Source organism: Plutella xylostella, chromosome 2, assembly GCF_932276165.1.
Source record: "Plutella xylostella chromosome 2, ilPluXylo3.1, whole genome shotgun sequence".
NCBI classification, from domain to species: Eukaryota; Metazoa; Arthropoda; class Insecta; order Lepidoptera; family Plutellidae; genus Plutella; species Plutella xylostella.
The window spans coordinates 4,430,800-4,445,899 of NC_063982.1; the positions used below are offsets into that span (position 1 = coordinate 4,430,800).

At 40.5% G+C, this 15,100-nt stretch overlaps 6 protein-coding genes across 6 annotated transcripts; 3 read left to right on the plus strand and 3 right to left on the minus strand.

Annotated features, from left to right (window-relative positions):
* Window positions 1-613: 613 nt before the first annotated feature.
* Window positions 614-1,091, minus strand: LOC105393597 (chorion class A protein L11). The gene has a single exon (XM_038111213.2). It carries the CDS (start codon window positions 1,082-1,084, stop codon window positions 659-661), a length of 426 nt encoding a protein of 141 aa, XP_037967141.1. The 5' UTR covers window positions 1,085-1,091; the 3' UTR covers window positions 614-658.
* Window positions 1,092-1,331: 240 nt separating this feature from the next.
* LOC119692043 lies at window positions 1,332-2,318 on the plus strand. The gene is made up of 2 exons (XM_038111148.2): window positions 1,332-1,456; window positions 1,767-2,318. The coding sequence occupies exons 1-2, from the start codon at window positions 1,406-1,408 to the stop codon at window positions 2,316-2,318; spliced, it is 603 nt and encodes a 200-aa protein (XP_037967076.1). The 5' UTR covers window positions 1,332-1,405.
* A 2,393-nt stretch (window positions 2,319-4,711) lies between these two features.
* Window positions 4,712-6,023, minus strand: LOC105394527 (chorion class B protein PC401-like). The gene is made up of 2 exons (XM_011566431.3): window positions 5,966-6,023; window positions 4,712-5,433 (listed from the first exon to the last, which is right to left on the minus strand). Exons 1-2 carry the CDS (start codon window positions 6,011-6,013, stop codon window positions 4,795-4,797), a joined length of 687 nt encoding a protein of 228 aa, XP_011564733.3. The 5' UTR covers window positions 6,014-6,023; the 3' UTR covers window positions 4,712-4,794.
* Window positions 6,024-8,094: 2,071 nt separating this feature from the next.
* Window positions 8,095-9,086, plus strand: LOC105394530 (chorion class A protein L11). Its single transcript, XM_011566435.3, has 2 exons — window positions 8,095-8,182; window positions 8,561-9,086. Exons 1-2 carry the CDS (start codon window positions 8,132-8,134, stop codon window positions 9,029-9,031), a joined length of 522 nt encoding a protein of 173 aa, XP_011564737.3. The 5' UTR covers window positions 8,095-8,131; the 3' UTR covers window positions 9,032-9,086.
* A 2,482-nt stretch (window positions 9,087-11,568) lies between these two features.
* On the minus strand, window positions 11,569-12,912 carry LOC105394525 (chorion class B protein B.L1). The gene is made up of 2 exons (XM_011566430.3): window positions 12,829-12,912; window positions 11,569-12,200 (listed from the first exon to the last, which is right to left on the minus strand). The coding sequence occupies exons 1-2, from the start codon at window positions 12,874-12,876 to the stop codon at window positions 11,616-11,618; spliced, it is 633 nt and encodes a 210-aa protein (XP_011564732.3). The 5' UTR covers window positions 12,877-12,912; the 3' UTR covers window positions 11,569-11,615.
* Window positions 12,913-13,983: 1,071 nt separating this feature from the next.
* Window positions 13,984-14,918, plus strand: LOC119692596 (chorion class CA protein ERA.2). Its single transcript, XM_038113691.2, has 2 exons — window positions 13,984-14,104; window positions 14,501-14,918. The coding sequence occupies exons 1-2, from the start codon at window positions 14,057-14,059 to the stop codon at window positions 14,876-14,878; spliced, it is 426 nt and encodes a 141-aa protein (XP_037969619.2). The 5' UTR covers window positions 13,984-14,056; the 3' UTR covers window positions 14,879-14,918.
* Window positions 14,919-15,100: the final 182 nt, after the last annotated feature.

A 15,100-nucleotide genomic window follows, 5' to 3' on the forward strand; every position in this document is an offset into this window, starting at 1 on the left:
ATGATACATTGCGTATTAAATAGTACATTGGGATGAAAATCAAATGAATATTCTTCTATTATGTAGGTAATAAATGCTTGTTACTACTTGCCCCCGTTACAAATAGCCCCCCGCTCCCCTATAATGTTTTGAAAGTAAATACATAATTATGAGTCTCCCCTAGTATTTTATGTGGCCTTTGGTAAGGATGGGACGTAGAAGGAAGTAATGCCACTGCATAGTCATTCTAGTATGACAGTCGGGTTGCCTACTTACTGAACAACTCTCTCAGCACCAGCTTGCTTGTATTGGGGTCCACAAACCCACACTAGGCCAGCGTGGTGGACTAGGCCTAAAAACCACTTCCTTCATTGGAAGAGGACCCGTGCCGCAGCAGTGGGGACTTGATGGGTTGTGATGGCTCATTTCTATTTCTAAACCTGACGACCAGGACGACTAGCTCTTACCTGGAAGCGGAGCAGGTAGGCTTTAGCCCAGGATAAAGGAAGGTCAGAACCTGACTGCTCGCTACCGACAAAGAAGGATAGAAGTCCATGATGACAGCCTCAGACTCAAGGAGTAGCGGCAAAAATATGAAATTGGAATCTTATAAATAATAGTAAACAACTTTAAATTTGTTTGAATGCATTATTTAATTATTGGTCAAATTGATCAGCATTTAGTAGTAGTAGTTGAGTCCGGGGCAGGCGCAGCTGCAGATGCCGGGGTTGTTGCCCACGATGGTGACGAGGCCAGCGGCAGGGAGCTCAGCGCTGAAGGAGACAGCACCACTGGTCGGCAGGTTTCCGTTGATGTAGGTCTGTCCTCCGACTCCCAGTTGGCCAAGAGCGGCGATCTCACCGACGCCCGAGCCTCCGTATCCGCCGTAGCTTGAGGCTCCGTATGCGCCGTAGCCGTTCCCAATGATACCATTGTTCAGACCACCAAGGCCATTGTAGATTCCGCCAAGTCCGTTGTATGCACCGCAGCTGTTGACGGGCACGCACTGGCTGTAGATGCTCTGGATGAGCAGAGCTTGAGCGAAGAGGAACAAGAAAGTGAACTTGGACATTTTGGTTTGATTGTTCAAGGACTGTCTTGACATTGACTTTGCAAAGAACGCACTGCCTATTTATACCGTGTATTGGGAAACTTATTGTGCCGCTTCCGTAAAAGAAAATATCATTAGTTTCATCATAATAAGCCTAAGCGTGACATAATTTTTATCGGTATTTACTATTTTGTATGTAGAGGTAATTCGATATCACAATATTTACCAATAAACTAACAAACGTACTTGTTTTTTCATTAACGAAGCAAGTAGACTGCATGTCTATTTCTGAATTGCGACATCGTTGGCTACAATATGAGTATAAATAAGCACTTCGTTAAATGTTATTCATAGTAAAATTTACTTTTCAGCAAAATGGTTTCTTCAATCCTTTTCTCTGTTTTGGCTTCGGCCATGCTTATTCAGGTGAATATAACAATAAAATAATATAATATTAAAACTATAATAGACGCCTCATCATCAATATCAGACTGTTATTGTCCACTGCCGAGGATAAGCGCCTCTCCCAAGGATCGCTACAATATTCTGTCCTCATTCTTCCTCATCCGGCCACCTGGCCACTTGTCTTATTTCATCCGTCATGCAGGCTCCAGGTCAAAGGCGTAAAATAGGACCACTGCCTCATTGCCTCATTTCTAATGGAATCTATTCAACGCTTATGGAATCTTATAGAGGTCTCCCTTTTAACTGTAAAAAATCTCGTCCTCTTTCCTAGGCTGCCTACGGCTCGTGTGGGTGCGGCGTCAACAACTACGCCCCGCTGGTGTCAGCAGGCTGCGGCAACAACCTCGCCTTGTCCAACGGCCTCCTGGGATCCAACCTCATCGGCCTGAACAATGGATACGGCTCTTCAGTTCTGTCCAGCGGCCTCGCGTACCCTGAGAGCATCCTGAGCATCGCCAGTGGCTCCTACACCACCCCGAACGGCATCTCAGTAGTAGCTGAGAATCTGGAGCTCGGTGGAACGGTGGCAGTGTCTGGGGCTATGCCCTTCGTCGGAGCAGTCTCTATGGGCGGCGTGGCTCCCACCTCTGGTCAAGCGCAAGTCGCCTACAGCTCTGTGCCTGGTGTGGCCCTCACTGGTGCTGGCTGCGGTCAGGGTATCTCTGGTGTTGGCCCCAACATTGGCTACAACGGACTCATTGGAAACGGCATTGGTAACAACTACCTGAGCAACGGTCTGATTGGAAACAACTACCTGGGTAACAATCTGGTTGGTAACAGACTGCTCGGTAACAACATTGGCTGTGGATGTGGATGTCAGTAAATTTATATCTAAGTTTACAACAGCTCCGAATACAATAAAGTCATGGAACATTATAAACTCTATTTTTCATTTCATATATATCTTCTTCAAATCTCTATGTACAAGATATATTTTGCTCCAGGGCATAAACAAGTTCCAGTTCTTTTTGCAATTGTGCCAAAGATAAAACAGATCAAGCCAGCAGTGGCCGGACGAGGGAGGCCAGTGTTGATGTGGTGATCCTTGAAGCGGCGAATGTCTAGCACTGTATATGAGTACCTACTGACTTATCAAAATATTGAAGGGTGTAAATATAGAAAAGACATATCATAAGTCCCATAAGTACAATATCTCGAAGGACCACCAGTATGTCTCGTTTAAATTGCCGACCTCACATAGGTCGGTCCTTAAATGTGAATAGAACATACTTAGGTATAATAACATGAAGTATACCTTCAGGCTGCTTTCCCAGTAAGCTAACCTGAATTATCTACGTATGGTTTTAGTATGCCGAGAATTCACAATTTGCTAGTTTTGTGCTCAATCTAAGGCACTCCACTGCAGAGTCGAGGCGGCGGCGTGACGCGTCGCATCGGCTTTAAAGCGTAGGAAATTATTTCTCATTTACAATACCAAGTTCGGACCACGCTCAGTAAGCATCCACCTGGGCTAGCATAAAGAAAATATAGAGAAGGAATGCGTCTTTGTCGACGCCGCCGCAGCCTTAGCGACGTCGCCTCGACTCTCGTGCAGTGAGTGGAGCACCCTATCTCTACGTAATTTCACTTAATTTAATATAAGTTATGGTCCTGGACCAAGAAACATAACTCGGTACTTCTCTATTTCACTAAACTCACCCCTAAAGTCCGCAATGCACAGCAACGCATAATTTTATGTCCATCTTTTAAATCCGCCATATTAAGTTTTATACGCACATTTTTGCTGTTAGTACTTATCTATCAATTATAACATTATTGTACCAATGCATTTTGGCACTTAATAAGTTAATTTAATTAATAAGGGAATGATTCGCAATAATTATTTCTAGATGCCGCCAAAACAAAAAATATCTTCTTTTGTTTTTTTCTTCCGCTTTTTTTTACCTTTCTTCGATGTGGCAAAGGTTTTTTCCGCAAACAGCCTAATCTCTATTTCCAAATAGCCTATTCAGAGTAGAGAGATTTTGATAAAAAGTAACATTAAGTAGGTACTTACATATTTTTTTAAGTAATTTAATATATATTTTTTTATTGATAATATTGAACCAAATAGTAACTACCTACGTTATTAATGAAATTGAATAACTCGCAATAAATATTTTTAAATGCCGCCAAAGAATTTTAAATTCTTTTGTTTTTCTTTCCGCTTTTTTGCCTTTTCCCCGTAGTTGTAAAGGTTTGATCCGCAAACAGCCTAATGCTTATTGCTAGAATAGAATAGAAGAAATAGCTTGTTCACAGCGGAGGGATGGAGGAAAAGTCCTGAAAACAGAAGTGAATCCTAACTAATTGTTAAAGACCGTATTTAATCGATCTGTTATATTAATTTTAGGACAAATCCGTTAAAAAGCCATTATCAATCGGTATTTTCTTTTTAAAATGTAGGTATGTAAGTAAATAACTGACAATGATAAAAAGTCCTTGCAAAATCGCACTCTCTATTGTCATGAATTTATATTTGGAATGTAGCATCATATCAAAAAAATATATATTAACGGTCTTATTCATAAAAAGTTACGGGAGACCTATAGTATAGGCCTGCTATAAGCAAATGTCAAAAAAACTTTATTCATAAACGATCAATAGCGCTAAAGAACTCTCCAACTGATTCGTAAAACCTTGATATGCTAAAGTTGGCTGGACCCTACTATACACCTTCCGTAAACCTCCTATTGTACAAAAACATGGCGGCCGGTCAACAGCTGTTCTGCTTTATTGACGATTTGACATTTGTTGTGAGTTAATATTTGCTGAAAATAAGTTGCCATGGTAACGTAAAAATTTAATATTTTTTTGTGGGTTTTGGCTTGGCTACTGCGCCTTTAAGCCAACGTAAACTTTTTTAAGTGCCGCGCCGTGGCTAACATAGATAATAGAGATTGATAAATGAATGAAAGTTATCGCTATTTTTGTTTATGGTTTCGTCAGACCGGCAACTTAATAGGGTAAATGTCAAAATGTTTGGTCTATGAAATCTATTAGCATCACTATAGTTACTGAAGGGTTACGGAACGATTATGAATAGAGATTTTTATGAAACCTCAAATAGGCTTAAAGTGTTCCGTAACTGTTGAGCTCAGTAAACCTACTTTAAGGTTTTTTTATGAATAAGACCGTATACCTTTATCGTACTTACTACTAAATGTACGTAATTAATGAATAATGCTGTATAAAAATGAAACAGTTCCATAGTCATAATAAAATGTTTATTTTGCATCATTATCAGTTTAACACACACTATAATCAGATATCGAGGATCGAGGTGTATCATCACGTGTTTACTGACACCCACAACCACCAATCTGGTAGCCAGCGTTAGAAGCGACTACATTGTTGCGGATAAGTCCACTGTTTCCTCCCAAGTAGCTGTTTCCGCAGCCGATACCGTTTCCGAGGCCGACACCGTTTCCGATGCCGTATCCGTTTCCAATAATGCCGACATTGTTTCCGACCGAAGAACCGTAACCGTTTCCGGCCAGACCCAAACCGCATCCAGATTCAGAAATACCAACACCAGGGGCAGAGTTGTAGGACACGATAGCCTGGCCAGCGGTAGGTGCGGCTCCGTTCAAGGTGACTGCTCCAACGAAGGGCATAGCTCCGTACACGCCAACGGTTCCACCGATCTCCAGATTTTCAGCCACGATTTGGAGGCCGTTAGGGGTGGTGTAGGAGCCACTGGAGATGGACAGAACGGATTCTGGGTAGGAAATGCTGCTTGACAGGCCAGAGGAGTATGCGTTCTGTCCGATGAGGTTGGAACCATAGCCGTTGGACAGGGCGACGTTGTTTCCGCAGCCGGCTGACACTACTGGTGCGTAGTTGACACCGTTTCCGCCGCAGCCGCAGCCTCCGGTCGAGATGGGGGCCACAGGCAATTGGGGGACGTAGCTGCTTCCACATTGTCCGTAAACAGTCTGGAAAGTGAGGTTAGTGTAATGATTAATTATTTATCAAGAGGATAACAAGACAGGGGGCGGGGATATTTGTGCTAAAGGGTTTTAAAATACATTATACCTATTGTGTTCCTTATATACCTACATAAGTATTATGTATAATTCCGGTGAAACCTGTAGTCACAACTTTCCAGATAAACTCTTACCTCGGTAACAAAAGATAGAGATTTGAGAGATTACTTTTTATATTGTTTCAGAACTAAACCAATCAATCGTTTTATATACAGATTCGGTGCGATATGGCGGGCGTTGCATAACTTTAAAAACCCCAGACGGGACTTAGGTACGTAATCATAAGATAACCCTGATAATGGATCGATTTAGGTTGTTATAGGCCTATATGTCTAGTAGTAGAGTGTTTGCTGATACATCCAAAAGTTTTTGTCTGATAGAGATTTATAAAGCAATAAGGTAATTTATGTACTGTTTAATTTTTAAGTTTTGGTAATTGTTATTAAGTGTAGCTATTTAATTGTATTATTTTATTAGTAACCTGGATCAGCACCGCTGCTACCACAGAGAATACAACTGAGGACACCATTTTGAATATGTTTCCAAATTGTGAATGATTACCGTTGGAAAAGTTACCTATTTATAAGTGTTGGCAAAACCGAAATGTGTTCGTATTGTGTCATAGCTTCGCGAAGATATCGATGGGTTTTGAAATTCAGTTTGAGTTTTTGATAATTTTCTGTTTACGGTTTTGATAATGATGTCGCAATATAATAATAATGGCAAGTATGAAGTAGAATTTGCTGTTAGATAAGTACTTGGCAACTATGCTATGTTTTTTGCTATTAGTGAACAATAAGTTATAGTTTCTAAATTATTATCTTCATTACTTTCTTTTGGGACTAATGTACATCCTAATGGGATACAGCTATAATTATTCATGAATTCTACTCATAACTTAAATTTTCTGAAAGCTATTAGCAGTAGACAGATAGATTAGACTGGATGCAACTTATAAATCCTTTGTTTTAAAGTCGGTGGTTAAAACCGACATTATGTATAATAGAGAGATTATTGAACTGGATTGGTAAATATTGTATGTTTCATTTGGAAGACGTTCTCATGAGAAAGGGTGTTTTTTTGTAACGAACGGTCTCCGCGGGGGTCACTCTATACGATTAAAAACAATGTTTCAGAGCGCTGCTGCGCGAGCCACGACTCTATCTCGTTGTACTAAACGTGCCGATTGCACGACAGCTCTCGTTTGTTCGTTTTTCGACAGTGTAGAGTAACCCTCCGGGTCCAATCCCTGACTTTTTGACCGGATCTTGGATGTTGTATATCCGGGAACGATTTCTGTGTTTCTATTCGATTGATTCAATAAAATCCCTCAAAATTGTCACATAGTTAAATGTGTTTTCCAATAAAGACACTTTATTATGCATCATGCATAAGTACCTACATGTTGTTTCTAAAAATGTAGTCCTGTCAACAGCTGGATAGTAGTGTGATTAGTTCCCCGACTGTACTTGCTTATAATACCATAGACTTACGGTCTTATTCATAAAAAGTTACGGGAGACCTATAGGCCTGCTATAAGCAAATGTCAAAAAAACTTTATTCATAAACGATCAATAGCGCTAAAGAACTCTCCAACTGATTCGTAAAACCTTGATATGCTAAAGTTGGCTGGACCCTACTATACACCTTCCGTAAGCCTCCTCTTGTACAAAAACATGGCGGCCGGTCAACAGCTGTTCTGCTTTATTGACGATTTGACATTTGTTGTGAGTTAATATTTGCTGAAAATAAGTTGCCATGGTAACGTAAAAATTTAATTATTTTTTTTGTGGGTTTTGGCTTGGCCAACTGCGCCTTTAAGCCAACGTAAACTTTTTTAAGTGCCGCGCCGTGGCTAACATAGATAATAGAGATTGATAAATGAATGAAAGTTTTCGCTATTTTTGTTTATGGTTTCGTCGGACCGGCAACTTAATAGGGTAAATGTCAAAATGTTTGGTCTGTGAAATCTATTATAGTGCCACAAACTTATCTGTTCCGGTGAGAGCGAACTAAATTGGTCCATACCTCATTACTTACTAAATGAATTTCATATTGACATAGATTATATGGACCAATTTAGTTCGCTCTCACCGGAACAGATAAGTTTGTGGCACTATAGCATCACTATAGTTACTGAAGGTTTACGGAACTATTATGAATAGAGATTTTTACGAAACCTCAAATAGGCTTAATGTGTTCCGTAACTATTGAGCTCAGTAAACCTACTTTAAGGTTTTTTTATGAATAAGACCGTTAGTATATATTAGTCTATGAATAATACAATACAATATATAATATCTACCTTTATTTGCACAAAGAACACAAATTACACAACAAAAACTTAAAATTAAAACAGTACAAAGAGGCGGTCTTATTGCTTATAGCAAGATCTACCAGACAACCTTTCAACTTTGATAATTGTGGTCGTCAAAATTATGTTGCATAACGCGTAATACATCTAATTGTACTAAGCTCTGAGATAACAGGTGGCGCCAACAGTTTTAGCACGTACTACAGTTTGGCCATTTATTTCGTAAAACCTAACTGTATCTGAGCATATCTGGACAAGTTTTTGGTATAAATATGCGGGAAATATTGGTAGTAATCATTCTCAGTTCACCTGTTCGAATAACAAACAATCGCAATGGCCAAATTCGCTTTCTTCGTCCTCTGCGCTCAGGCTCTCTTCATCCAGGTATAGTTGATGCATTCATTCATCATCATCATCATCATCAGCCACCTCATCATGGTCACATCTGTCGAAGAACCGATAACCGATGGGTTAAATTTTCTGGATTGGAGTCCACAAACGTGTGTAGAAAGCCCTCCAGCATGGGGTGACGACTTCCGAAAGGTGGCTGGTAAGGATTGGATGCCAAAAGCCTTAGATCACATCCAGTGGCGTGCTTTCCAACATCAGTAGACTGCTATAGGCTGATGATGAAGATATTCGACGACAGACGTCAAAGCACTCTACTTTTAATCCTCTTTATTCAGTTACTTACTTTTGTTTAATTCCCAAATCAAAGTATTCACCTTCTTGAATACTAAAAAACGAATCTTCCCTTCACAGAGCATCTACTCCCAATGCATCCAGCAGCAGAGCGTCTACAACGGCGGGTGTTCCGGCGGCCTTCCCTCCATCCCCTCCATCCCGATCAGTCAACCAGGGTGCGGCATCAGCAACATCGGCTACGGCAATTTGGGCGGCCTTAGCAACATCGGTGGCCTTAGCAATCTGGGCGGCCTTAGCAACATTAACGGCCTTAGCAATCTGGGCGGCCTTAGCAACATCGGCTACGCTTCCAACGCCATCGTATCCAATGGCTACGGCTCCAACGCTAACGGAGGCTACGGTGGCTCTGGGTACGGTGAGATCGTGGCTATTGGGGACCTCGGCGTCGGTGGCCAGACCCTGGTGAATGGCAACCTGCCGGCCAGCGGTATTGCCACCTTCAATGGCGCAGTCCCTGCTGGTGGATACGTCACCATCATTGGCAGCAACCCCGGTATCTGCAGCTGTCAGTGCCCCGGACTGTACTGAGGTGGATTTGAGTTGCGACTTTGACAATAATAGAGCTACAATAATAAATGAATTTCCAGCATAGTCCGCTATTTTTTTCTCACTTTTCTTGTTATTTTAGAAATTTGTTTTGTTAACTTTACAACAACAAAAAACGAATTAAGTAAGTAGGTATGTACTGTAAATAATACGGGAATATTTATACCAAAAAATTAGCAAACTAAACCCTGAAATAGAGCTTTAATAGTACTAATGTAATCTCTTCTTCTATCTACGTATTTGATAAAAAAAAATACAAAGTATTGCTGACTAGTGTTTTTTACTACAAAACTTGTACTACACTCACGAGCACAGAAACAGTTTCATTTACCATAGAGAAAATAAACTACGATACCACTTACAAAATGCTGAGACCAAATGGCCCCAATCTTTAAAACATTATAGAGAAATTTGAACAACATACCTACATAGAACTTAATTTTCGGGTGCACCCGTTTAACTCTTTTGTATGAAAAAATCCGGAAACCAATAAGTGGTCTGCAAATTGAATATGGATTGAATATAGACTTTCAGCTCAATTTCCGGTCAATTTTTTTTAGTTATTTCAGTCTAAGGTATTTATCCATATTCAGTTCAGTTTAATGTATTTATTAATCATAAAAAACACATAACAATAATTAAAATAATGACTCACTAAACCAGTTTACAGAGCGGTGGTAGCTCAGTCGGGTAAGCGCCCGCTTCTCACGCCAGAGATGCGGGTTCGATCCCGGCGCTGACATGTACCAATGAGTTCTTTTAACTTAAGTACAATGTATACCATCGCTCTTACGGTGAAGGAAAACATCGTGAGGAAACCTGCATATCTAGATCTAGCACATCTAGATATGTGAACCCACCAACCCGCAGTGGACCAGCGTGGTGGGAAATGGTCCAACCTTAGGAAGGCAGTTTAGACCTTGGGGATATGCACAAAGGTTCCATTCGAGAGAGCCAGGTGCAGGTACTTACACCCCCACAGAGAATAGAATAGAATAGAACCAGTTTACTATTCAAATATATCCATATAAACTTTATCCAGCTCTATATTAAAAAGACACGTTTGAAACAAAGCTTAGATCAGAACATAATAAGATAATGCTTTTAGCATTTAGTCCACCTTTTGTACACTTATATTTCATATTTGTGCAATAAAGTATCAAATAAATAAATACTTAAATAAAATAATAATATATTTTACATGATATTTTTTGTTGAATCTTTACTAATCTACACATATTGTAAATTCGTGAAGTACTTAAACTGTAATTAACTCTAAATTAAAAAGTCATGAGAGTCTTGAGTCAGCCATAAAGTTTCTATGGAGGACCAAAAATTTTTTACGTTAAATTTCAAAGGCGTAGACAGGCGCGGATCCACACCTTGGTGAAAGGCAAGTCTAAACTATTTGTAAATTCTGAATTCTAGACTACTCCAGTAGTTTTAAAAACATACATTATTAATCTATGATTTTAGTACGTACATGTTGTTAGGTTCCCTGTGAGAGCAGTTTACTGCGTAATTGCAACTCTCAAAATCTTGTGTTAATAATAATAAATAATAATAAATATGTGGGGACATATCACACACGGCCATCCGACCCCAAGCTAGGCAGAACCTGTGTTATGGGTGTCGGACAGCTGATATATCTACACAAATACATAGATAGATAGATACTAAATATAAATATCAACACCCAAGACCTGAGTACAAATATCTGTCTTTAAACAAATATCTGCCCCAGCCGGGAATCGAACCCGGGACCTTCGGCATAGCAGTCAGGGCCACTAACCACTACGCCATTCGACCGTCAAACCGTGTTACTCCCATGGTAACCAAAACACAGTCTTTTTTGGCTTTGCTTCAGTTTTTTTCGTTTCAAGTACGGCATTTACGACTCGTATTAAGGTATGTTTGCTATGAACGTGGTAATGCCACAAAATTTCCGACCATTTAAGCCAAAAATTAGCTTTCCTCTATTAGTTGCCGGCTAAAGTAATGGTCCTAGTAACAAGCCATGAGGGAACAATTTATTTTAAACTTTATTAATGCCCTTAAATGCACTACATAATTCCGTTTCTTTAATAATATTCAGTAAGGAAACCTTCCCAACATTTATTACCATGTATCATTATCAACACCCCAATATCCAAAACCTCGCTAACCGCCCGGCCACGCTTTGCCATAATACCAAGTGCTCGATCCTAAGTAGTCTTCGTAGTCCGTAGGATATAGGATGAGACGTTTAACAGCTGTCAAATACATTAATTTTCTTGATAATTTATTGAACTTTATTTATTGGGCGTAAGCATCTGTGACTCATATTATATTTTACAAAGTATAGTAATTCATGTGCTACCCTAGCACGTGGCGGAAATATTGCACGTCAAGGCGTAGGTGCACGGCAAAAGTTCTCCGTTGTGCTCGTATGGCGTATCCTTCCAAATTCAATATATTTAAAACCTGATACACTTATGGATGCAATACTTATGTAGGGAATAGTAAATAATATAAGGAAGTAAGTTTGCAAGGTCGATTTATTTTGAGATCAATTTTTCATGTCAAATCAGTAGCACCCACAGCCAACGTTGTTGCCGAGGTTGTTGCCAATGTAACCGACGTTTCCGCAGCCGACACCGTTTCCGATCAGACCGTTTCCAATCAGACCGTTTCCGATCAGACCGTTTCCGATGCCGTAGCCGTTTCCGACAAGACCGTTTCCGAGTCCGTAGCCGTTTCCAGCCAGACCCTGACCGCAACCGGCGTCAGTGAGGCCCACACCAGGGGCAGAGTTGTAGGCGACAGTAGCTTGACCAGAGGTAGGGGCGACGCCACCCATAGAGACTGCTCCGACGAAGGGCATGGATCCAGCGACGCCGACTTGACCTCCGATCTCCAGGTTTTCGGCGAGGATACTGATGCCGTTGGGAGTGACGTAGGAACCGCTGGAGATGCTCAACACGGATTCGGGGTAGGAGATGGCGTTGCCAATGTTTCCGTAGCTGTTAAGACCGGCGTAGTTGTTGATGCCAAGGTTGTTGATGCCAAGGCCGTTGATGCCAAGGTTGCTGCCGCAGCCCACGACAGGGCTGACCTGGTTGACCACCGGGGCGTAGTTGTTGAGGCCGCATCCGCACTGTCCGTAGACAGCCTGGAAGAAAAGGACAGGGTTTTTAGAGGTCTCCATTTTGTTTATAAATAATGGTGAGGATGGAAATCTTTATCTAATATTTATTAATTCAGGTAACTTTGTAAGCTGAAAAGGAATAGTGGAACTGAAAAAAAAACTAATGTGAGGCCTTAAAAGAGGCATGTGTAGTACCATAGCTATAGTTTTTTTTAAATAGACCAAATCCTTACTAATATTATAAATGCGAAAGTAACTGTGTCTGTCTGTCTGTCTGTCTGTCTGTTACTCTTTCACGCCAAAACTACTGAACGGATTTGAATGAAATTTGGCATACATACGGTCTAGACGTTGGGAAAAAACATAGGCTACTTTTTATCCCGGAATTCCCACGGGAAAACTTTTTAAGGCGAAGCGAAGCGCGCGGGAACAGCTATATACTATAAATGGTTGGACGTCCGGCGCAGATAGGCTGCCAGCGACTGACCGTAATCAGACTGGAAATTCCTGTCACTACGGTGAAAAACCCTAGTTTGGTTGGTGTTGACACCAAGTGGCTCAAAAGAAGACCATGAATAAAGTCAAATACAGGAATTTCCTAAAATTTGTTCGCAGTGGGTAGACATGGGCTGAACAAGGAGTATATTTTTACCTGGACTAAAGCGACGGTGCAGACAACGATAAAAGCCTTGGAAACCATGTTGGATACTTCAGGATCGAGTGATCGACTCAGAATACTTTTCTGTGATTGGGACGACCTTTTTATACCTCATTCATTTACCCAATAATTGAACCTATTAGTTGTTATCATGAAGGATGCAATATTTTTGTAAAACATATTGGACAAAATCGAAAAGTTTGTGAAATTACTTTGATAGGCTTGAATGGTGTGATAACAAAAATATATTAACTATTAAGTACTATAAAATTGTTTTCCAGCACCAAAAGTACCTAAATTACTCACTGATAGTAATAAGTATGTAAAATAATATATCCTCAATGTCCCTCCAGTCTCAGGGTTCATAATATTCCGATGCGCTGTTATATGTACTACAATATTGCAGATGGCGATATTAAGCCAGTCTTTTCAGTTTACAGAGTAATTTGGTAAATTGTCCCTGGCACTTTTTCATTTATACAGGGTGTTGCAAAAAGGGTATACTAAGCCGAAACCTACATGTGCAGCATGGTATATCTAAGCCCGAAACTGAAAACAGAATTTGAAAATTCGCAAAAAAAATATTTCATTTTCCTTAGAACTTTGTTGGTCACGTGACTTTTTACTATGGAAAATTTTTTTTTTTTTCGCGAATTCCCAAATTCTGATTTCAGTTTCGGGCTTAGATATACCATGCTGCACATGTAGGTTTCGGCTTAGTATACCAATTTTGCAACACCCTGTATAAATAAATAATGTTTAAGTTTTGGTAGATATGCTTACAATACTCCAGCTTTAATCTATCGGTACGATGTACGTTACTTTACTGCATATAGTAAAATCCTATAAATAGATAGGATTGGAAATAACACCATATAGAACATTTTACCCCAGAACAAAATAAATTTTAATTAAATATCCGCCCAAACCGGGAATCAAACCCCGGACCCTCGGCACAATAATCCATGTTAACCTCTGCGCCATTCAGTCATCGCTATTATCCATGATACCAATTATTACATGACTGTCCTTTATTTAATTCTGATAATTTAATTGCAACTACACAATAATGTAACTATAACACGTATTCGCATTATGGATGCAACTAAATTATTGCTAAACTGTGTATGAAAATGCAATTTTTGTTTATTATAAAAGCGTTCTGAGCACCGTCATTTCACATTCTCATACTACTTTCTGGAGGATAACCACAATACCCAAAATGTTCAAGCTTGCCGTCATTGCTTTCTGTGCGCAGGCACTTGTGCAGGTAAATTAGCATTGAATGTTTTTCTTAATTAATGCTGAACAGATTAGGAGAATAAATTATAGGTCTTACAGCCAACAGTCATCTTACCAAGATAGGATAAAGCTAGATAGCGTATTGGTGAGAAACTGTAGACTGCTAGATTAGACTCTGTCACCCTGGCGAAAGGCAAAGCCTGACACATTTGTGTCTATTGCTAACTGTAACCGGACGTATTTAAAGCAACAGTTGATACGTCATATGTCAGGGACGTTTCTTTGCTGAACCCTATGAACTGCATAGCCTGCATACATGCGTGCACCCAAAAAAGACTAGACTGCAGATCAAAAATCAAATCATTTATTCAAAAATGATGATTACGCCAATACTGCTAAAACTAATCTAAATTTTTCATTTCAGACTGCCTACAGCCAGTGCATCCCATCGCTCGGCGCAGCCAACCTCAACTTCGTGCCCAACATTAACATCAACTCGCTTGGCTCGTCCAACTGCGGCTTAAACTCGCTTGGCGCGTCAAACATCGCGTTAAACTCGCTTGGCGGGCCAAACATTAACGTCAACTCGCTTGGCGGGCAAACCGGGTACGGCGGATCTGGCACCGGAGAGTTCGTGGCTGTCGGAGAGCTGCCAGTGACCGGGATGACTGCTGTGGACGGCAGTGTCCCGGTCTACGGTATCGTGCAGTTCAACGGGAACATCCCGGCTGGCGGGATCGTGACTGTGCTTGGCAACACGCCCAACATCTGCAGTTGCTCGTGCCCCGGACTGGCGTACTAGGTTATGGTGTTGAATAAATCGTTGCGTAATTTTAATTGGATTGGTGGTGTTTTAGTTTTGTTTACCCTAGTATTTCAGACTGCAGAATTCGTAAAAGGAAAATAAGATACCCGAAGACCGATGAGAATCTTAGAATGATCTTAGAGGTACTTACAAGGTAATTGATGAAGGAGGAAAGCAGTAAAGTTGTCAGAGTGTTGTGACGATCTTCGAGAGAGACCT